General features: G+C 37.1%; 1 protein-coding gene across 1 annotated transcript in view; it reads left to right on the top strand.

The window, feature by feature from the left end:
- The window catches only part of LOC122399344 (zwei Ig domain protein zig-8-like), a 108,917-nt gene extending 91,467 nt beyond the window's left edge, over nt 1–17,450 (top strand). The window contains exons 5-7 of the mRNA XM_043399979.1: nt 15,351–15,537; nt 16,527–16,648; nt 17,317–17,450. Of these exons, the coding sequence (XP_043255914.1) occupies nt 15,351–15,537; nt 16,527–16,648; nt 17,317–17,450 (443 nt within the window). The remainder of the gene's footprint in view (nt 1–15,350; nt 15,538–16,526; nt 16,649–17,316) is intronic.
- Nucleotides 17,451–25,321: the final 7,871 nt, after the last annotated feature.

The following is a 25,321-nucleotide window of genomic DNA, read 5'->3' as shown; positions in this document are numbered from 1 at the left end:
AATTTAAAAATTTTTAATTAGTTTTAAATTACGAGGAAGGAAGTAAAGTAAATTTAGATTTCGTATTCGATGTAATTATTAGGTTTCATGGAACATGTGCAGAATTTTTTTGATTAAATTGCTAAAATAATTAAACGTTGTGATGCACTAACCTTATTCGGAGAACGTTCTGAAATATCTGTCAACATATACCAAAGTAACAGTCATAGAATAGTCGTTAAAGTTCTGACGAGATATACGAAGTGTTTGTTGCTACAAAAATCAGTGAGATAAGCTTAGCTGCTCACGGAAGTTATTGCAACATAAAAACAGCTACAATTCAGAAACTAGGTCACATAAGTTACAGGTTTGAATGAACTTTTCTTTTACAATGCCGAGTCCATTGTGAATGGTCCGTACATGCGCACATTAAAGAAAATTTGTTATCATCAACAGTCAAGGCCACGAAATATTTTTCAAAATTTGTCTCGATCAGAGTTCTTCCTCTTTTTACAGTTTGAGAGGTAAAAACGTTTCTCTCCTCGTTGTAAATTACCAAGATTTCTATCACGCGGGTAAATAACGCGAAAGAAAGATTATTCAACGACAAGGATTACAAAAAAGCCTCGCGACAAAGAGCCTTTTAAGGACGGCGGAACCAATCTACCCGGATGGTACACATAATTTTAAAGAATATCGATAGACGTGCATCGACGGGCGGACGAGATTGAAAGCGGAAAAAAGTGATTAATTGCACGCACGCCGGTTTCCCGCCCTCTTTTAATAAAGACCTCCTTTTGTGACCGAGTCCTCTGAATTATCGGCTCGTTCTCGCTTTTTTAAATCGAAAAACGCTCGCTCGCCGGGCGCATCGAGGGTGCATTCAAATACTCTCGAGCGGAGCTCTCTCCGTCGGAACACGAAGCGGCTGCCTACTTCAAATTGCTATTTTCTCTTCGCGGCTGAGTTCACAGATCGACCTCGTCCACGTTTAAGTTCCCGCGAACATTCTGATTGGCGCGTTTCGAATCCTCGTTCACCATTCGTCCATCTTCGTTGTTCTTTCGCTCGTCAGGCGACAAATTTGCTAAGACACAAATGACGATGACCATTTTAACCCAAAGTAAAAGAATCTCGATTTAGTATTTTATAATTTTAAAATTTGTTCGAGAAATTTCCAAGGTTGCTGAAGATTCAATCGGGGGAAACTGATTTTTTAAATGGAAATTTATTCGGAATTTCTATTTCTTCGTTTACGTAGAAAAATTGCGGGGAGAGAGAAAGAAATACTTGGTATCGGAAGAAAGAAGTCCTCGAGAACACTTCTTATTTCTCGGAAGAAATTTTCTATAGGAGTTACTCCCTTTGAACGCTTTAATACCGACTGGAATCTTCAATCGGTATTATGGCGAAGCGGCATTCACGAGCTCCTAATAAGGAAACTCGTGATATTCATTTCCTAACATAGTTGAACATTAAAAGAAATTGTTTCATTGATACGTTATGCTCTAAAAATTCAATTGTTTAACAAATATTAAGACCCTTGAAATCCTGTGTTAAATACAAAACGCAGAGAAGTGTTTGTTTCAGCGTTCCACAAAGTTTAGATACGCACATGTTCCATCTAAAAGTTTAGAGACACGTATTAATGAAAAGGAAGTTTACAAATTTTGCTGTCATATATCAAAACTAACATAAACGTAACATAGATTGCATAAAACTCATTACAAACTTTTCTTTCCATCGTCCACTACCACTCCCTTCAATTAACCTCGGTCACTTTGAAGTAATGATTAGTAATTATGTACCTAGTGTGTAGACAATTTGTCTAACTTCTAACTTTAAATATTTCTTCTCAACAACTTCTAGTGAATCGATAAATTTTTAATAACTATGTTATTGCGTCGTGGACTAGAATCGGGTGGGATTTATGGAAGCTATTTACTGTTGCAAGCCTCTTAAGGGTAAAATATATATTTATTCTAGACGTCTGTAAAGAAAATTCAATAGCCAATCTGTTTACCAAACGTGAACTTCTTCTTTGCAGATTGTTCCAAAAGCTGCCTCTGTTGCTTTGAAAATTATTATTTTTATTATTGTATGTTGCCGGATTGACTACACTTGTGGCCATAAAAACATGTCGCTTACACTCAAAAGTATTCAATTACGAAATCGTCTCATAATTCTGACAAATTTCTTCGTTTGAGTTTGCTTGTCTCTTCGTTTTCTCTTTAAACAAGAATGTCACACGGCAAAAACGACGTTGAAATTCGATCGATACAGGGAAGCTTTTCGTTTTTTTAAGATCAGATAGACCTAGATGTCAAACCGCGCGTGACTCGACACGGAACGGTTCGTACGCTGCACCGAATTAAAAATTACTGAAACCTTGTAAAACCGTGATCAAATATTAATATCTCATTAGTATATCACCGAACTTTGCTAATAACGGGCGGAATTTCGGTCTAAGTAACACTCAATTAACTCAGACGAAAAATGCTTGGTCATCAAACTACGATTCCCCAGACCACTTCTGTCTTCTTCGTTGGCCTAAAATTAAGTCAAATTTTATGGACTTTGAAAACGAGGTCGAATAATTTACACTCCATTTTACATTAGCTAGTGATCCGCTGGAAACAGAAAACCTTAATATTTTTTTTAAATAAATAATTGCTAGAATTTTGTACAAAATTTATACAATATTACCAACTTTCGTTAGCAAAACATCTTTCTAATATTTCTAATAGTAAACGTACACAAGTGTTGCATTTTTTGTGCATCATCCTGAGTATATCTATCCAAAGTTGTGACATATCGCGTACATCATCACAGAATGTTGTAATAAATACATATCTGTGTTTTGATACACGAAATACCTCTCATATCTTTATTGCTTCCCATCGCAGACACGTAGATACATCGCAAATATAGTCCAAATACGATGATGTCATCAATTTTTATCAGCGTTTCTTTCGCCCGCTTCGCAGCACAACTATTATCCCATAAATTCAACGAAGATTCGAAGATCCATATAAACGAACATACCCCTCCGAAACGACACAATAAAACAAAGCTATGAGCATAACATCGACTGTTTCGCTAAAGCTTCGCGCGTGTCGATCGAAAATGGCTCATTTTTTCGAAGACTTTTACCTGAATTGCATCTGTAACTGTGCCAACTCGTTCAATAATTAGAATGCTATTAAAATAGTAGATTCCGGGTCCAGTTTGACCCAAACTTGAATTTTATTATCTTGCATTCCGCATTTGAAAAATGTTTAATTTACTATTGCGTTTAAAAAAGAGTCGAAAGTCGCCAAAAATTGGAACCTGTTGTTTCCGGAGAGTACCGCGAACCTGACGTCGACGTCGCGACGTTGGCCGACGTTATCCCGGGAGGAAGTACAACGCGGAACTTCCGTTTAATCCGGTTAAAAGTAGGAAAAAGTTTTTCGCCAGCTTCCGGGCCGGAAAGTCCTCGCTCTGCCGGACTTGACGGAATCTTAGCTCGAAACAGTATTTTCATCGTCCAGCTTGCCATCCGACCAACATCCCCTTTCATCTCGTCTCGTTCAAGCGTCCCTGTCCACCTCTTCGTCGTCCCTCCCCCTCCCCCGCAGCCCAGTTTCCCCGTTCCTTTGTTCTCCCTTTCAGCTTTCTTATTTTATTCGAGGCTATCGGCAGCTGGAAAGTATCCCTTTAATTAGAAGATGGCCGTCCCCGCTTTTTCCAGCAGCGCAAGAGCTCCTTTCGAGCCGTTTCGTGCCCGGAACGATTGGACGTTATTTGGTCACTTATGAGCCGGATAATAAAAGCTTAATTGAGAAGCTGTACGAAGAGTGGGCGGGAGGAGAACGTGAACCTCATAGAGGCGCACCGGTCGAACGTAGGTATTTGTCGGCCAGTTTTGTCGAGACCCAGGTCAATAAATTGGATCAGGGCCTCTTTTGTGCCGGACGAACGGCAGATTTAACGTATTTCTACCGGTGCTCGTTAAACGGAATTAAAATCGTAGAACTGAGGAATTATCGTCGTTGTCGACGCGAACAAGATTCGTTTTAATGAACTATGACGGGAGGAATTTCCAAATAAGTCTTTCGGTAACAAATAATACAGCTTCTTCTTAATCTATGTACTTTTCACGTAATAAACGAAAATAAACTAATATTATAGAAAACGTCGCTTAATCTGAACAGACAAACCATATTTCAATTAATTTTCGAATAAGAAATTACTAATTGCGATTATATTTATGGCTGAAAGTATTTCCATTGCCAAATGTAAAATGTTCCTTCATAATTGCCTCTTTTAAACAATTCTCAGAAATGCTGTGACGCGCACAGAGGCTCTTTTTAAAGCCACGATGCACAAAGTCCAAGTAACTTCTGGTAGCGCTAATGCCGACGGCGCTACAACTTCGAGAGTTCACATCTTGAGAATGGCTTATGAGAAAGACATAAATAGTTGGTACAAACATGAGTGAAAGACAGTGACGTATCTAGACGCGTGCAGCCCGTGGAAATGAATTCCATGCAGTACGAGTAGAATTAGAAATTTATAATGTATAGAGTTTACAGGATTGTAGTGGGAATTTGACGAAGTATGAAATGTCGGAAATAGTCAAACTGATTTGTAATTTCTAATAAAAATCGTAGAAAATTTATTCGATTGGATTTTCAAAAACGTAGTAGTTTTAATTCCTTTGGTACAAATAAATACATCATTTTAGTTTTAGTGTCAGTGATTGAGGGAAACTTTTTGAAGGAAAAAATCGATAATGCATACATCAAAGAGACACTCTTTATTTGGTTTTCATATTAAAAGAAATGGTATAATTTATCCTGTAGAAATATAATTTACAATTTGACTAATCCCCTCCACTATTTAGGCTCTTGACTCGACCTTGGTTCTTGGCTTGTTTGGAGGCTTAGTTCGTGATCGGCTTAACCCAATAATAATCAAGAACCTGACAATTGGCTGAGATTAACTGTGTAGATAGTATGAACGATTCCCCCTGCCTCTCGCGTCGCTTAGTTTGTAGACATTGTGCCATCATCTCGTCTTCCACTAGTAGCAACTCATCGAGCCTTCCATTCGACTCTGTGTAAAAGATACGAGGGTTATTCTACGCTCAAGAAACGATAGCTGGTTCTCTAGCCACCGCTAGAGTCACAGCCCTGCGTTAGAGAAGTGGAACTCGAAGTTTCTCCTTTTCATTGCTAGCCAGAAGGTTAGAGTTTACATCGATTTGTTTCAATCGGATAGGAGACGCGATAAGAGTCAAATATATCGCCGTTCGGGGAACGTAAACGCGATATGTAAAGGTGCGCGGTATCGGGGCCACCCTTGTCGCGTTCGCGATTTTTATCCTTTCGTGAACAGGAGCTTGAAAATGGCGCGGCTCGCGAAACGCCAGGAAACACTTTTATCTGGAACGCGGTTCGTTTGTGAAACAGGAAGAAAAGAAGACTGGCGAAAATAACAAGGGAACCCAAACGACTCTGTTCTCTTCCATGTCGGTCGCAGAATTTTGATGGATCGATAACGTCGATGGTCGTAGATGAAACGTGTACCGACTTTGCTAGAAGTAAATGTTTTACCGCAGCACTTACGCCGAAAAGGACCGGAATTATCCGCCTTCGATTTTAATCTACCTCCGCAGGATGATAGATCGTTCTGGTCGCTGTATGCAAAATATTAGGTGGCATTACTCGATAATTTTAGAAACACGTTTAACTAAAATTATATATCTATTATGCAATGTGTAGCATGAATATCAAGATTTGTCACTGCTCGAATCTCGTTTACTTTTTAGAACATATACATTTCTATAAAGGAAGTATTCTACTGTAAACATTTCAAAAATTCAGAACAGAAAGGACTGGGGTAAAATTTTTTGTTTTCTTTTTCGAGATTTTAAATAATTCCACAGGTGTTAATTACGTCATAAAGAACTGAGAATGACTTAAATTATTTGAATTAAAATGCTACTATATATGTAGATATATTCTATTTTCTACATGGGAACAATCAACAGTAAAGCGATTCCCTTTGAAATCTTTTATCACATATACATAAAATACTTAATAACCTTTCCCTGCTTTAAATCGTAGTTACTGTTATTATATTCTCTTTATTCCATTTTGTACAAAGCAGAGTACCTATTCTAACAAAGAGACGCGATATCGATGCGTAAATTCAAAGTACTGGCGAAAGCTACTTTTGCACTTAATCCTAAGATTATTGATTAAAGAAAAAATGTAAGACGTAATAAGATAAAAGGGTAGGGGATGTTCGAGAAGATTGTAGATAGAATATTACTTGCATAATAGATCAAAAGGGCACTATGTATAAAGGAAATAGTAAGAGAATATTTGCGGGAACGAAGGTTGGAAGCTCAATGGATCAGGTTAAAGAGGTAAAAAGAAAATCAGGTGTATATGGTGGCCTTTTAGATGTGGCATCAAACGTGAAAAACCGCTGCTGTTTCATACTTAATTAACCTCGTTTTACAAAGAGGAGAAAAATATGATCGGGTTTACGAATAAAGGATGAAAATGAAAGACTAGGATTTGTAACGAATTCACGTTTCGATGTTAGAAGTTGGCGGTGGTGATTGTTCGGATACTTTGAACGCTTGTATTTGCCATAACAATCTCTATTCGCTCTTCCAACGGTGAACTTTGAAGGAACGTTGAATAAACAATTATGTACGGAGGGCTGTTCGAAGATTCTCCAATGACGTAGCAATGAATTTGTAAGCGTCGGGGAAATGGGATTTGGAAGTTCGGAGATTCGGTGCAGCAGCGACATATATTAACCTCGAATCTACCTGTGCCTATGCTGTAATCCTTTCGTTGTGGCTCGCGCGTAACTAACAATAAGAGAGCTTACGCTCTCTACCGAGGGAATCACGCTCGCAGAAATACTCCTAAGTCCGCGATACACCTGAGATAATTATTCCAACCGTTTCTCGACACTTTAATATTTCCGGAGATACGACTTCGTCAACAGGGTCTTTACTTTAACATTAACACCTAGAATATTTCTGTTGCAAGGGGTACATATTTTAAAAATAAAAAATTATTTCTGTTGCATTCAAGGTCTACGATACGTTTCATATAGATCATATACAGAGTGTTTGGCCACCGGGAATAATTTTAATAAGAGATTCTATCTTCGAAAATCAAAATTCGACCACTTTTATGGGAGTTTTCTCACTTTACGGAGTTAAAGAATATCTTTTCGAATATTCTTAGAATTTCTACGTATTCTTGACTAAAATACGCGTTGTTTGCATTTTCAAACATCAAAATCCTTCAATCCATTCAGAAGTTATGATATTTTAAACATACGCATGAAATTTCAGTGAAACATATCAACGTTTGGACCGACATTATATTTTCGGTAATGAATTTTTTTCTCGAAAATGGTTAGGATTTCCAGGGTACGTCTATTGACCAAAAATGATGGTAATGGACCCCTGCAATCGAAAATAATTTTTCCAGAGTGATTTGAAACTTTTCAATTTCGCTGAAAAATTTCAGGGGAACAGGTCAACGCCTGGTCAGCCATTGTCAGTAATTAATTTTTTTCTCGAAAATGCGTAGGATTTCAAGGGTATGTGTATTCACCAAAAATGATCGTAATCGACCCCTACAACTAAAAATAATTTTTTTAGAACGATTTGAAATTTTTTTTTTCGCCGAATAATTTTTGAACGAATCAACAAATTTTCGTCTTATTTTGGCCTCTATCGAGTCTGTTTTATCTATTACATAATAAGTTTCATCTACAGGTACAATTTCTCCAATAATGCAATATAAAATAGATAAACTACATATCTACGATTAACAGATAAAATAGTTACATTTAAAAAGTATGTCAGACGTATAGACGATCACTATTTATCCATTAGAAGATGTACATACGTTGTCAGAGAACTGTTTAAAATAAACTTGGATATTTTGTGTGAAGACAAGCATTATGACGTTGCATACCGTATAGAATAGAGACATAATCTTGCAGGAGATTGTCCGTGGTATAAAGAAACCATCGACGTTTCCCGTTCAGAGAACTTTGAGCAACAGTTAAGTACATATACCGGAACCGCCAGAGGGAGAGAACTATAATATCGAGCGAACAAAGCATATTTTTCTAACGGTGCCGTGCGCGCGGAGCGCATTTTTCTAACAAGCAGCGGAGCTGTATTTTATGAACGTATTTTTACGCTCCTCGCAAATAAGCGCTATTTAATAAAGACGCATGTACTAGATACACTCCCTTCGCAGCGAAAGGGTTAATTATAGGCACGCGGAAGACGGTCGGATTAATAGTCGTTGTAATAAATAATAAACGGTATATGAAAGGAGTACAAGTTTGATCCTCCGGTTAGAAATAATTTTTTAAAAAATTATGATAATACAATAACTAGTACAGTTATCTGTGTGTATAATTCTTTTGCTTAACAGAGCATTCAAACAGGAGAAATTCGTTTAACAAACATTATAAAACAGCCAAAGTGTAGGAATTGTTTGCCCTATATTGTAATATTCGTGATTTTTTAAATGTAGAACGTAGCACATGGTTAAGAGTGGAAAAATACTTCTTTATCATTTCTTTCGGTCCACTTGGTAAGTTTGACCGCTATGTAAAATAAAATCATACGTGTTTCGGGGTAGTCGAAAGGCCAGGTGATATCCAGGTTGGATCGCTTTTGTATGCAGGATGATAAGAAAAATTGTCTCGCGTAAAAAGAGCGCGCGGTTCGATTTAAAAAACAAATGCAAGAGCATATCGCACCTGCACCCTTGCGCCGATAAAGAAAAAATTGTATCGTCGAGAGATAGTTCCAAGGGTTTCGACCTCTTCCACGATCAATCTTTCGCGTCTCCGCTCGGGAAAGCGGATACAACCACGGTTTGTCCTAGTTCCCGGAAGAGTGGAGGAACGTAGTAAATATTATTAACAGAATAATTAGCAGGAGGGGGAGCACCCTTTTGTTGGTGGTGCGCCCGGCGAGGCGGAGAGAGGAGAATCGAAAAAGGACGAGGCACGAAAACCGTTCGTTCCTATTCCGGGTATATCGGTCACGGAGGGTAGGGGGAGGGATCCACGATCGATCTACGGGATCGATCGTTGTCGACGTACGGACACGAGGCCGTGTCGTTCGACGCGGAAAGACCGCGGTAAGCGCAGAATCGAGAGGGTGTTACTTCGCATACGATATCAATCACTCTTCGCCACGCGGCATCGGGCGAAGCTCATGTTCAATTAGGACGCAGCGCAGCGAGCTCCCACGGTAAAGCTTCGTCGATCGATACCGGCATTACGAAGGCACAATAAGATGATTTCCCAGCACGCCTTTATCGTTGTCAACGCCCAGCGAGCCCCGCTCTCACGGAAAGCGAGACATTCCTCCCGGGTAACGGCGCTCTGTGCGACCTCAAACGCTCGATTCTCAGGATTGTCGGATATTTCGCTCCGCTAGAGCACACACGATCCCCGCGCGAGAGCTTGAGCACTTCCAGCGTTCTCTTCCTTGACAAGAAGAGGTAATTAGACCCCCGACACCTTTGTTGTCGATGTTGCTTTGCTGTTTTGTTATCGTCCTTGGTAAACGATCCCGAATCTACCAGTATTAAGAGTACTGCAAATAGGATTATAATCTAATAGAGTGTGCTCTCTCACAGTAGCTCGAAATAATGAAAAATGGAATAATTTTTACTCGACAGTCTTTGTTTTATTTGAGAGATGAAATGATATAATATAATTTACGTAAACTCGTATTAATATTTATAACAAGGCTTGTGTCGCAAGTAACTGATATTTCTGTACGAAATAAATACAGTTCCACTCTATATATTTTCAATACGTAATAAACAAATATTTAAGAAGATAACAAAACTGTCTGGTCTGAACGTTAAACTGCAAGGTAGAAATAAAGATTTATTAAATACAAAGATCAGTAAGAGCTTCCCAAATGAATATACACATTGTCCCAGAATGATTAACTTTTGGAAAAAATTATTAAATACTCTTTGTCTATCTTTGTCTATCTAAAATCCAAACGAATACTTTCCTTTTTTTTGTTCACAATTTTTTCATTCCACGCAAATCTACTTCTTAATGTTCAGAAGATTATTATTAGGATTAAGACTTATTACTATTACTACATATAGCACGTTTATTAATTTTCTGAAATTTGTTTCAGAACATTCTGCATAATAACGTGGAAAGAACGACGCAACGAATGATATCTCTTCTCCTGGCAAACAAGCACGCGCTCACCGAGAGAGAATAATTTTGCGCGTTTGTTCTTTCCTTTCACATCCGTGTATCCGGGCTATGTAAAGCCCGATTTACACTTTAACTGAAAATAGCACGATCGGATGACCGTTTTGTAGTAATTTCAATGAAACAATGCCCGACAATTTTTACGGCGACGGATTCGCATCGTGCGTTGTATCCGTAACTGTAAAATGCACAGTGGATAAAGTGATTCTCTATTCAATGCTTTCCAATCAACGTTGCACCGTTGTTCAATAGACGTTTCTAAGTTATAGTAAACAATATTTGCAAGTTCGTTAACACGGTTTAGCCGTGTGCGCGACAAATTCGCGGCGTGACCCTTTGTTTTCGACGATGGCGACATTAACGTTCCAACGATCGCATGATCGTGTAACACGACCGACCGAATTAATCGATGTTATTTAAAACGGGAAACATCGTTCGAACGTATTTAAATCGGTTTAGCGTTACCTGATTTTTCGATTTATTCCGACGAGCACGAATTGGCATGGCTGCATTCTTCCATCAAATATCAAATGTTTGATCCGATATTTCAATTTCTACGGATCCCACCGAGAAATTGTACACAGATTCCCGTGTAAGTTTGTTCAAACGTTCTAAAATTCTTTCTATTCTATACAATTTTCTGGGAAAGCAACTGTAAACGAGATTTATTGTATACAATTTATGAATGCAAAGAAACGTTCAATTTCATTATGGAACGTTTGCACACCTTACGAGATAAAGAAATATCCTAACTTGAAATATGAAATATCTTCTCAATGATCCTGCCTTAACACTGTTATACACAGAATGATAACAATTGATTGACTTTCCCCGCTACGAATGGTTGACACGTTTGCTTGTCCCAGTTTCTAGAATCACCCTGTATATTCATGAACCGATCGCTGCATTTCCTACTGTCTAAGGCAGAGTGTGCTAGGTAAAGTACAGAGCACACGAGAATGGACCTGAAGGGTACCCATGAGTTAAGAGAAATACTTCTCGACTCTGCCTGTGAACCGCGTAATAAAAAGTCTGACCAATAACTCCGTGGCCGGCCATTCCCTCCAGGTTCGTCCTCGTGAGCTCCTAATCAACGGTGACCTTGCTGACCAATCTCCAACCGCGACTTTTCCTCTCATTTTCTAATTCTTTAGTCAAAATCGTAATTTGCACCACAAAGATCGCGAATCCAAATTAACAGGAAACAAACCGTCAAGCTAATCCTAAAGGATTCGTGATTCCTCGATCGTGATCCATAATTCGCGTGGTCCGTCGTTGGTATTGTCACGTGGGGGAAAATTTCAAAGGAACAAATCACTGTGGGAGCGTTCTGCGGTGGAGTACAGAGAGCGGGGGCGTTAAATATCCACGCGTGGAATCGATGCGTCGCGACGCGGCCTCGAACGTACACCGAATTGCGCGAACCGATTTGCAGTTCGGGGCACGCTCGAAACGCGGCGTTACCCGCGGCTGGGGGGCCGAAACGAGTTTAAAGTCCGTGCCCGGAAAGATTCAATTACGCCGCGGGAATCTCACGGGCGCCCACAGGGCGGAGGACTTTGTCCCGGAACGAGACCACGTACCCGTCGTTGCTTTATTTTTCGCCTTGTTTTCTCCCCCCGGTGCGCCGGCAACGAGGAAAGTGCGACACCTTGTTGCATCTCCCGCCCGAAACTTTCCCGTGTTTGCTCGCTCACCCAATTATCGAATGGGAGCTGTTTGCCTCCGTAATGGCGGGACGCGTTTCCGCCGGAGAATAATCAAACCGGTATCGCCGTGGAAGTGGATTCGCGCGAGGCGAGAAAAATTTTACCAAATAAGAGATAGAAGTATCTTTGAACATCCGATTTAATACAGAGATAATCCTACGTCCTTTGTGTAATCGTTAATTTTCATTTCTAATCGATTATATACCACACGTGGTTTAATTAGAGCGTTATAAAGTGTCTTTTTGTAGACCATCGAATTATTTTTTTTCTTTTTAATTATATGGTGAAGAATTCTTTTAAACAGGATCCTGTAGATTTTTTAAAATGGAACTTAGAGTATTGTTCTTAAATATGAGTAAAATTTTAAAAGCGGTCGGTTGACCAATCGTGGTAAGCTTATTATATATAAATCGGTGTATTTTTCTTAATTGTTAACGAAGAACTATCCTTTACTTAACCAAGACTTAGATGAAATAAATGATAAGTTAGTTGCTTTAGAATTGTACATGACTCTCGAGCCACACTTCATGAAATGAAATCTTTCGAAATGAAGAAACCTGGTAAATTAAAAGCAACGACATTATAAAAATGCATTATGCCTTTGTGTGTAGAGTGTCAATGAAATATCTTGCCGTTGAATGTAATGATCGGTGAAATTGTTGCTTAGAAACTGCACAGCGCATGACAACTAGATCTCAGATCTCTTCAAATGATTATCGATGTTAAACTTGACAAATATCGCAGAGAAATAATTCAACCTCTCCGTGCAAAAGCGACCTTAACGAGGCCTGTGTTGGCAACCCTTAAATCGGATCTAATCATTTGTTGGAAGATCTCTTACATGCATGCCGCACATATCCTTTCTTTCATGTTTGTTGATTGTCCGCATGAAAAATGTCAGCAATCAATTCACAGCACGCTCGCGAATTGATTGTGTTCCTGCTTATAACGAGCAAAGTAGTTAGGCAGTCACTTTATCAGAACACGATCGTTCGAAAGATTTTTCTTTGAACATAACTACATTTTCTTGTTGAGAAATGTCTGCAGTGTGTGATTACAAAAGACTTGCAAACAACGTAATTGTATATGTAGCGTTTAATTTATCGTACGTTAGATAAAATAATTCAAGAGTATCGTATTTGCTTTCCATTATTTTAGTGAATCCTTTCCACTTGACGACGCTTTTAAAATTTATCGCGAGCAAAGCGCACCGTCGTTGTGGGTTTATAGGACCAACGATGCTGTCATCTTGGTTATACGAGGTGTGGCAGTAAACTTTCGAGAATATTTCAATAAAAACTTTTATTTTGGTAATTAAATAGTGTTGGGTTCACTGATCATAACGTTTCTGTATCTCACTTTATAATATCTGGTTTAATACCCGCGTTATTAAAGTACATTTTAAAGGACTTTTTGACGATATTTCTTAATGGTGAATTTGTTGATCAGAGTAAAATATTTGATTACCAAAATTAAAGTGTTACTTGAGAATCTAAGAAAGCGACAAAAAATGAGATTGAAATTCTATTAGAACATTTCATAGTAGACAACAAAAAGAAATCCAAATCAACATAAAATTGCTAAAAATAATAGTTTCATATTTTTTTGGAGGATGAAAACAAAATACTGTAATCTACTTAGCGAGATTCCTCCAAACAGGAACCTAGAAGATGGTTCTAGGTATCACAAGTTGGATATTTTCCTTTAAAAGGTATCAATGTTATGCATCAAAGTGATGGAGAAAATATACATTTTCTGCATGTTTATTATTATATAATTTTTATTTATTATTTAGAAATGCAACAGGTACTCTTTCTGCAATAATTCTATCATACGTGTATATCGAAATATTAATATATCACATAATACTACCATACAAACGAATTTCCTACTTCGTTTATACAAAAACTGTTTGTGTCTAGGAAGTTATATAATTTGCATCTTGCTTCGATATATCTATGTTCCCAGTAACACCGTTTATGTCTTTGCATGCACTGTACGATCTTTGGTATTCGTACATTTTTTATTGCAAATGCAACGGCATTAACGAAATGTTTTATTCATAACTTCGTTCGTACCTTTGTCTTACAATCATCTAAGCTAACAGCCAGCAAGGTATGCAAAATTTATTCCCTTACATCAGAGAATTTTTTGATTGCGAAGTCTCAAAGGAATCACATATAGTTTGTAAAGCCATCGAAATTACTAAAGCAATTTGAACGAGCAAAGAAGCGGATCAAAATGCACAAGTACTTATATATACGAGCGTAAAAGTCACAAAGAACCATTTAATGAAAAATAGAGCTGCACACTGTGTTTAGATAGCTTGATAAAAAGTAGGTTTGATTCGGTTAATTTATTCATTACTTAATCTCTTGCATCGTTTCGTCCAGGGCGATCTTTATGCATTCTTTTTCGTTTCAAAGTAAGAATACATTAATTATTGTAACATCAATTATTTTGGCCCACTTAGATTAAGCAATACCATCGTCTTCTTTTAGTAAATTTTCCCTTCTTCTTGTTTAACATTAATACCCTGCTCGTAAGTGTACACGTATCTATAGCAATTTCGTATTTCGTGGATTGGAATTATTAGTCACTTAGGCATCCATGTATGCACGAACTTACATTCCTTACGATTAAATTCTCGTGGGGTTCAACGGGTAGACTCATGCGCGGAAATATGTGCTTGTCATTCGGCAAATAATCAGACAAATAGTTTCCAAACATGCGAATACCCGTTATAAAGTAAATACCGAATATACGAACTCAACAAATCAATTCAATTAAACTGAAGATTAGCAGATGTATACCTTGTATAACGCAGTTTAATAAGATACCTTTATCGTTCTCGTTCATTCAAGGTACGATAAAATTTCTATTTATTAATTTCGTAAATGAGTTTTCACTCGTAGGAAATTTCTTCCATATGCAAACAACCTGAAAATGCATAACATACACACAGGATGTTTCAGAAATATATACGTGTAAACAATTAACACGTTGACTGCCTTTCTAAAATCCTAAAATTTTGATTTTAGAGAATCGTAAACTACATAACTTTCATGACTTCACTAAAATTTATAAAGCCTATTCAAATTTATTTTCTTTAGCATTTCGATTTGAGAATTAATTGTTTTAGTTCCACTGTTAATTCTGTCACTTATATATATGAATGACATGGCAGTCAAAGTGTTAACGAGCTGAATCTATTAAAAGAAGCGAACGAAAATGTTGATTGTCGAAATAAATAGACTTTTATTCCCTGAAATTTCATCCGTTGAATGAGAGTCGTGGACGAGATCGCGGCTGCCATAATTCAGATAGGGGTATGCGGGAAATTATCTCGTAGCGTTCGTTTTCCAGCTCCAGACATTAGGATCGTGGACGAGGCGAAGCACGAGCTACGGGACCGTTACTATAAAACCGGAAGCGGTATCGAGCTTGCGTGCGTCGCGCGGCCATCTTGTCCCGACTCCAAAATACCGCATCCCGTCTGGAGGAAAAATGGCGAAGCGTTGCCGGATCACGTCAACGTTTATCACGTTAATGGGTGAGCATAGCGGGAAGACGGATCGAACTCAGTTTCGAGAGACGGATACGCTAACGCGTCCCGATTTTCCGTTCGCGTGTCAACGAATATGGCCGCGTACGTGCTTCCTCGCAACGCTTTCGAGGCAACGAACGAACCGTTTCATCTCCCACGTGCCATTTTACGAGACTTTATTACGTTTGGCAATATTCTACTTCATTTCGGTAGCTTCGTCTGTCTGCATTTAGAACCTTCGCGTTAACCCTCGAATTGTTCATAAATTTTTATGAATTTTTTTTAAACGAATGTCACGTCTCGTGGTTTATTCAACTACCTTTTAGTCACACATTTATATTTTTCATAGAGTTCCAAGTACTTGTTTTTTTGTTGTTATCTAGCTTCTGATAAACACATGTTTAGAAATCACGTTTCGTTGGGCGTGAACGATTGGAGTTCTCAGGGTGATGTAAAATCAAACAATTATTAATATCACGCCACGATGGATATATTTGCAGTCAAGAGAAACTCGTAACTTTGGAAAATCCTCGTTTACTGATGACCAACTTGTCTTGCTGTTAGTTTGGTCGGTTTCTACAGAGTTCGGTAGCATCTAAATTGGTGGATCAGAACTCGACGGTGTTTCCCTAAATAAGACGAAATTCTATCTATCCGGATCCGGTCATGACCTATCGGGCTTAACGGTAATCCAATTGCAGCTGTTACAACGAGATTGGATCAACCGTGCTCGTTCGGATTTACACTGTTTTTAATTCATATATTTGCGCGAGATGTTCCGTCGTACGTTTCGTGACATTTTTGCTCGCTGGTATCACCACTTGGTTTATTTTATTTTCCGCTTGGTCTCTTCGTTTCTCGAACACAGAGGGGATCATGAATTTTTTATGAGATTCGATGATTCCGAAATTCGATGGCGAAGGTTTCGCATTTTTCAGCGAACGCGTTGCCGTTCGCGGATAAATTCGGACGTATGATGTCAGAATTTTTTTCAGGTCGAACGAAGATATGGTGACCAAGCTGTACATCGAGCAGGCGAAAAAGACTGACAGCGGCGAATACTTGTGCTCAGTGAGCCAATTCAGTACAGCCGCGGTGCATATTCACGTCCTGAATGGTAAATTGGATTTAAGTCGCGTGCATACGCAACCACGAAAGAGCAATTAAAAGGATAAAAGAAATTTAAACTGAAACGATAGAGTGTGTGTAACATAATGATGACGTTTCATATGCCTCGATTAATTAAGTAAAGTATGGCCATACTCTTGGATATTCTGGTACAAAAGAACGTGTAAAACGTACTGTAGAAAACCTTGGTCGCAATTTTAAGGCTTCTTCGGTTTTAAATTTGTAATTTTTAAATAATTTTGATATCGTGTCTCTTCTTTTTTCTCTATAAACATTTCTATAGCTAGATATTTCGACTGCTTTAATATAATGTGACAGCGTGATAAATATTCAAAGATTACCATGGAATATTCCATACTTATAGTACGTATCTATATACATTTTATTTAATCAAACAACTTGTTTTAATCATTACTGTCTTCTCGTAATATTATATTTTCGTTTCCCTCTTGGCAGATTTCTTTCGTTCATGTTATGTTTAATTTAGACATTAAGTTAGAATTAAATTTAATTGACTTGTGGTAGAATTGCGTTACAAAATTGCAAACAGCGAAATTATTCTCGAGACAGTCATTGTTTTGTGCTTTGGTTAAGACTAGGAGGTTATTTATATAGATAAATTAATATCTTTTGTTACATTATACATTTTCATTGTAGGTGAAAAGCAAGCAGCGGTTCATCACGATCAATGGAATGCAGCGCGAACGAATCACCAAGAGCGATTGAGCGAGTTGCACGTTGCAATTGCCAGCATAGTTATTTTAAGGGGTTGGATAATCAGCTCGCCATGAAGTTTATCGAAAGACATTGAAAGCATGATTCTACACAGAGGTCCATTAATTCGTTCAGTTTGAGGGGAATACGGCAAGCCAAACGCATCCCCCTTTTCTTCGCGGCGAGATTCCGATTGTCGCTCTGATGAAACGCAAACGAGGTTATTAAAACTTTATAATAGATTATCAATCCAATGAGTAGAATTATTCATTAAAAAAATTTTTCATTCCTTCGATGGGAAAATAGACATTCAGGGACTTTTCCTTTAAATTCGTGTACTAATTAATACACTTGCAGACATATTGTTTATTTTAAAACGGTGCTGTACTTCTAGTGATTGAAATATTTAATTTCATTGATACTTTGACATCGTCTATGATTAACGCCAAATGTACCGCGACTGGTGAAATGAAACTGGTTTTAAAAATTTCGTTTAGAATTTGTAACATAGAATATTATTTTAGCGTCATTTAACTTCACAATTTTTCTTATAGTATACGTACCAAAAATATTACAATATTCACTTCTATTCTTATTTGTTTTCTGAGAAAAATATATAGTCTGACTTGACTACAGGTTTATACTTTTGGTTAGGATTTAATGGGATTATATTATTTTATTGATCGGAAGCAAATAAGCGGATTTTGTAACACATAACTTTATTTGAGAGTTGCTCAGACCGTCCACGTTTTTACCACGTTTTACACTTCTCGCATAACCTAACCTCTCTAAAACAACCGAGGAGCGCTCGGCTCCCTCCGCCGACTCTCGCTCACAATCGGCACTAGGCGGTTACATTTCAACACTTTTTTTATAAAAAAACTGGACAAAATTTGGTATCAAATTCTGGTTAGCTTCCGATGTAAATAGGAAATATATGTATAGGAAACACGAAAGGAGAGAATTTTCAGTTTCCACTGTCTTAGAACTGTCTAACAACGCGTATTAAAAATAGTTAAACTTTAGACGCGTGCAGTTCCGAAACTATTAGTGTTTTATTAATTATTAAGGCATTGTTAGAAGCGGTGAACCTTCCCCTTTAAAATGGCTTTTGGTTTTTGTCGATCGGACTTACCGTTTTCGAGATATCGCAATTTATGTAAAAGGTAATTTTTTAAATTCCGCTCTCCGCCTTAGAAAAGGCTATTAAAAATACTGAAAGTTTAGAAGCGTGCAGTTCCGAAACTATTAGTGTTTTATTAATTATTAAGGTATTGTTAGAAGCGGTGAACCTTCCCCTTTAAAATGGCTTTTGGTTTTTGTCGATCGGACTTACCGTTTTCGAGATATCGTAATTTATGTAAAAGGGTATTTTTCTCAATTTGACTATCTCTGTCTCCGTCTGACGCGTCGCGTCGTACCTCCTTGTCGCGCGTGAGTCGAGACAGTCACGTGACGCGGAAGCGTAGTATTTCCAAGAATTTACTACGCATTGTTTACTATTGTCACGCGCGCGCGAGTTCATTGATATCAATGAACGTAACCAAACGCTTCGGACCCTCGTATCTCCGGAACTAGCCACCGCATCGACTTGAAACTGAAATCGCTATATCTTCGGAACTAATAGAGCTATCGACTCGTACGACCACTCGTTTTAAAGGGCATTTCATCCTCTATCCGATGACCATATAAACAATTATTATTTATGCTATCTTCTATGTTTATTTTGAAATTTACTTTGACGCTACATACCCAAAGAAGTTTGAGCGATTCCTATTGATCGTACGACTAGTGTATGATAAACCTGGATCATAAATTGTTTATTTAATTGAAAATTAATTTAAATTTAAATACAGAATGTTCGCGTAATTACTAGCCAGTACTTTTTCTCTAGAACTGACTACGATATCGACTTGGAACAAAATTCGATTTTGAGGACGTTTTATTTTCTATCTGGTGAAAATTAAAAAATTGTTTAACATACAAAACACAACTTTTTATACATATAATGCAAGAATTACATTGCTTAACCTGTCACGTATAAATTATATGAATATCAAAATCCATTCTCACATTGCAGTGATACATGTTTAGTAAATAATAGTTTGATACACGGATTGACAATCTATTTTCAAAATAATGGCCAGCAAAATAACTTTAAAATTTATTTTGTAATACAAAAACAGCTTCATCGACAAAACGTCAAAGTTTGTTATATTCCCCTTCTTTCTGCTATCTGGTACCATCGATTTATGTTAACGAATCTATTTAAATTTATGAAATATTAATGTAGGTTTTCATCGTTTTAAGCAGAATATACATTGAGTACATATCCTTTGGCATATACATTAGGACTGGTTTAAAAATGATTTAATCTGTTTTATGAAGCAAATTAATACGATTTCAAATATTGTAGACACATTGATACGTAGTTCAAATATTTATATACATTTTTTCAAACGATAATAATTGTTCATTCTCGAGTTATAAAACGTTGTGTCAAAGGAGATGAAAAATGTATATGATGATGTGCATGATTCAAGCAGTTGTGTTTATTTCAACTAAACAGATTTTTATGCCATCAAATTCTGACCAAAGAAGTTCGATTTTTGACAGAAATATTATACTTGAATTATGCCATAAATATAGAAGTTTTTAATATGTAGAGATTAACCTTCTTCGCATAGTGAGGGAACGTCTTCACATATTGTGCCTAACAATTTGAAAAATGTTGATTCCGAGAAACATTTCTGTAATATTTTGTACAGTGTTAGAGCATATAAAGAGTTTAGTTCAAAGTTATCTATACCTTTGCCGATTCTTCATACTTTGATCATTCGTTTATCTATACATATTCCCTATACCTAAAATATATAAAAAAAATAATACGAAAGAAATCGATTTTCCCAGAATTTCTATACCAGACTACCCCTATAATTTTTCGCTGCAAGAAGGGAGGTATAGTTCTCGCTGCAAGATGGCGCTAACAGTATGTGTATAATTGCCCTGCAAAACGTAAGGGTTGCAAAATGCTTCCCTTCCTCAATTCTAATACCTCAATTATTATAATTATTATAATTATTATGAAAATTAGTCTTCCTCATTAAATGTTTTCCATAAATTAAATTTATAGTCATATTTGGTAGGAATGTATTACAACCCATTACATTTATAATTTAAATAATTCTACTAATAGTCATTTAAGTAATGCTACGAGTTTATTTATATGAAAATAAGTATTACACGAATTGAAGTACTTGTTTTGCCATCTACCAGTGGAAAACGCGAACCATTTCTCTAGAAAATTAGGCGTTCTGTGCCACTTTCTCTAGGAAATGGCGGTATCTACCTTCTCGCAGCAGAATCTTCGCTTTTAATAGGAAAATCTTGTTCCGATTCAAGCTCAAGTTAGCCTAGATTATGATTAAAATGCTGTAAGACTGTATAGAAAATAGAAACTAGAATATTTGATGATCGATTTTCCCAAAGTGGAACAATTTCTCTACAAGCTTGGATCGCTTTTCTGCTGAGGGCGCAAACTGTTTTACAAATCAGCTTCGAGAGTAGTTCCTTTCGCTGCCAGATGGCCATTATTTCTCCATTTTATTCGCAAACATATTAATCGAAGATTCAAACTACGAGTTACCGAATATGTATCATTGCATAAACAACTGTTTATCAAATTATCAAATTATAAAATAAATTCTTCCATAATGAACAATTCAAAATTTAACTGTTCTATAGAACAAACTGAGAATATATTTCTATATTCCAGTAAAATTTTGCTCGTTTCTGCGCCCAATTTACGATTAGACGAATCTTAAGAACCTTTTTGAATTACTTTTAAAATGAATTGAATTCATATAAAGGTTACTTTACACAATTTTACATAAATAACACCGTCCAACGTTTCGAACATGCGATAATCAGAAGCTTGTTACGACGAAGAAAGCAATGCTGTTGGCGTTCGTATTCCCCTCGAACGGCAAGAATTAATGAACCCGTTTGTATTGCATGGAGAAAGAAAGATCAGTTCCGTTTCAAGGGTAACACCGCCAAAAAGTAGAATAGAGACAGAGTCAAACACTGTGCAAACATAGGAAATTGACTAGCGGGTTAAATTAGTAATAATATAATTTCCTTCCTACAAATCCAGAGAGATGGGTCTATAGAAAGTAGATTATACTAACCATAGTCAGACACGCCAGCCAAATTCTTATCAACGAACGGTACTGTGCACGCATAGGAAGATGGCTAGAGACAATGTTCAATTATACTATAATCTCTAAAACCAGTGTTCCCCAATATTTTTTGGATCATGCTTCTTTTGAAAGTCCTACAAATTTTGTCTCCAACATTACGGTCAACCAAGTTCTGAGAAAATATAATATAAATCCTTCGAATACAATAGAATTCTCTGATTGTTTAAAAAATATTCACGTTGGAGAACACTGCTATGGAGGAAATTATATCTATAACTGATCAGGTAGTCTATTCTCTTCTCATAAGTGCACAGTGTGTTTATTTAAATTGCACAGATTACGAAGGCTGACGATTCGCAATTCCTTCCAGAATTGACCTCTCTTTTTGCTTGCTATACATCGTTGCTTGCGTTACTGTGTGCTCATGGGTGTCTGTCAGAAAATGTTTCGATTAACGCATCAGTATTACAATGGACGATAACTGCCGAATGAATTATTGCATACAGGAAACCATTGTATATTGTACACTGATAAAATATGTAAGGACAGAATTGTGAATATTGATCCGCGAACGACATCGCGTCGTGGACGTTTGTTTGAAACAATTCATACGACCAACACAGTGCACGTTAGCATTCTTTTTCAAAAAGATCACGAATGATAAAACTAAAATAGAAAGTGAATTCTTACGCTTCAACGGACTCGATGTGTTTATCGATAAAACAATCAGATTTCTTTGTCTTATACACAAGTCAATTACTATGTGACTCGTTGCAAGAGTCAAACTAGAAAATCTTTTCTAATATCGAACGGTTTATCGTATAATCTAAGAATTATCGCGTTCATTGAAAGCTCCATAAATAGAGTGAGTCATTTATTTAAAATAATATTCACTGTGAAAATTGTCTGGAGAAGTTTACTTCAAAATTGTTGAAACGTGTTCCAAGAAAGGCACTTACGTAACCTGGGAAACAACGTAACGAAAAGTTTTTATTGAAACAATACGCTGTACATTCTCTTTCTGTTTTGCATTGTACCGCAAAATTGGATTTCGTTCTGATGTAACGAACGCTCGACGTTGAAACGAACGAAAGATTTTGCTTCTGTATATTACCAAAGGAACGAGACTAGCGGTGAAAATGAAACTGAATTTGCAATTTGAGCGTTACGATATCACAAAAATGAATTGATACTTGTGGCATGCATTTGTCGGGTCGAGAATTGAATTGTTTCCAACGATCGAGCGCGAATATTAGTAGTTTAAAGGTGCTGAATGATTATAAACGTACAATTTTCCTCCTCTCGATGGCCTGTACATACAAACACATTAATAATTGTATAGTCGAGGAAATGATGTGCTCGATCGGTCGACGTGTTGCAAACTGATGAAATTTTACAAATGTGTACATCGCCCGCCCTTAAATGTGTGTATATTGCCCAATTTCAATCGACCAGTTTAACGACACGCATACGTTCTCGTATAATAAACTATAATTAAATAACTTTACCTAAAATTCCCTGCTGAAGCCATCCTGTCCCATTCCACGTCTTCGATAATATAATCACTCGTGCGTCGATTAACGATATTAAAATATTCAATCAGCAACCTTCTTCGGGCTGTGAAATAGTAAAATTCAGATTCAGTTAATTTCTTATGCAAATACAATTGAACCAGTAGCATTTACGATACAATCAACGTCGATGTCTAATCCGATATTCAACGGGTGTTCGTGATACACGGCGAACATCATTCGTGATGTAGACCCTGTGAAAAATTAATCGTTTCTCAGAGTATCCTCGGTTAAAAGGAAAGAAATGTCTTGATCGATATTTAATTCGAAATCACAACGAGATTTCTGTCTGGAAGGGAAGCAAATTAAGTTTCAACTCTCTGGTAAAAGGTAAATAGTTTCTTAGTTATACGATTCGTGTAAATTTCTCAATTTATTTCTCTCTACTGTTTTGTGCACGGACTGTTGAACAATATAAAATTAGATCTGTAAGTAACCGCGTAAAAATGTCAGACTGCGGGGGCAGTCAGTCTTTAGTGTCTACGGAAAAAACGGGACTGAAAAATATTAATCATCGTCAATGTCTGGAGGATCGTGGTTTATTAGACGCGCTCATAATGTCAACGTCCCTAAAAAATTGGTCGTAAATTTCATGGACCCTTATCCGAGTCCATGATGCGATTAATATCGCGCGGACCGTCGGTCAGTGGCTGGGTGGCTATGATCGTGAAAAAGTAATGAAGGATGCGAGGGATATCCTGTCAGCGTAACAGAATGACACATTTCAGGAGGAGGAAGGCGAGATCAGGGCAGCCATATCGGATGGAAACTCGACCAGCGGCACGTTTTGCGCCTCCGAGAGGGATTACTAAAAGGTAAGGACCTTTTTGTCGACATCCTCGAACGAAACGCTTTTCATTAAATCACGCGTGTCGAACTCGTTTTTGCGCCAAAGCTAATTTGCACCTCCGTGTTGTGTCGCGGACCGCAGATGTGCATTTGTTTCAACGAAAATACTCCAAAGTTTATTTTCCAGTCGTACAAATACCAATCGTATGTAACATCGTTTCAAAGTTTATTAGGATACAGTTCTTTTAAAATAGTTGAAATTGACATACTGTAACTTTGTTTCTTTACATATACACGTTATTCAGACACAATTTGGGGGAGTGTATATGCCAAAATATATGCCAGTATTTATACACAATTAAAGGGAACTAATATATATTGACAGATTGGAAAACATAGACGACAGTAATGATTTATTCAATGAATTTCATGGCAGAATCACGAAATTGCTGTTCCAGTATCCATAGAATAGTATTAATAATATGACACACGCATGTCCAATCGTTTGCTTACGTTCTTTTAAATATTTTAAAACATTGAAAATTGATATGCTTTAGTTTCCACTATAATCACAATTTAAACGTCAAACGACAACTTCTTTCGAGAGTCGAGTATACTCGTCGTACACAGATAATATATAGGTTAATCACTATAGAACAATTTTTAGAAAAGTATTGATACGTATCCGTTAATTTTTCTTCGACTTTTCCCGGGAAAAGTTTGCCGATTCCTGTTCTAGATCTTTTTTTCTTGGGTCGGAGAACCCATTCATTCACTCTGAACGTGACACTTCACCTCGAATGACTATCAGTTTCGTGTCATTCTACCTTAATGCTTCTCCCCTCGATGTATTTGGTCGTCGATCGTTGTCATGCTGATTTCTCCAATCTAAACGAGTTTCTCTAAACGTAGAAGCCTGAAAGAAAGGTCACGACGATGATTGCACCGTTTAAATATCTCCAAAAATGTCTAACAGAGCTGACCTCAGAAAAATTTCAAACTTTTCACGTGATAGTTAATTAATGAATTTTTCAATTTCAAGAATCATTTATATCCGTTCAATAGCAAAAGTAGGTGATCTCTTTTATATTATATACTCGATTTTATCGACATTGATACATCGTTGTCATTAAGTAATGGCCAATTAAAGAAGTAATACTACTCCTTCGAAGTTCTGTAGCTCCATTTATTAATTAGCGGTATCGCGGAATCGATGGAGTGAAACTATATTAATTTATCATTTCCTTTCCTAGGTTTCGAAGGAAATGTAAGGCAAAGCTCTGTCGACCAGCGTGGAAACTATCGCCACAATTTAAAGCTTGAATTACAATCTATTCTCAACCCTAATTCCAAAGTCAAAAGTAACGAAAACCTTTGGGACAATAT

Source organism: Colletes gigas, unplaced genomic scaffold (assembly GCF_013123115.1).
Source record: "Colletes gigas isolate AHSC1104 unplaced genomic scaffold, ASM1312311v1 Colletes_gigas_Sc00013, whole genome shotgun sequence".
Classification (NCBI taxonomy): domain Eukaryota; kingdom Metazoa; phylum Arthropoda; class Insecta; order Hymenoptera; family Colletidae; genus Colletes; species Colletes gigas.
This window is presented reverse-complemented; position numbering and strand designations above follow the sequence as displayed.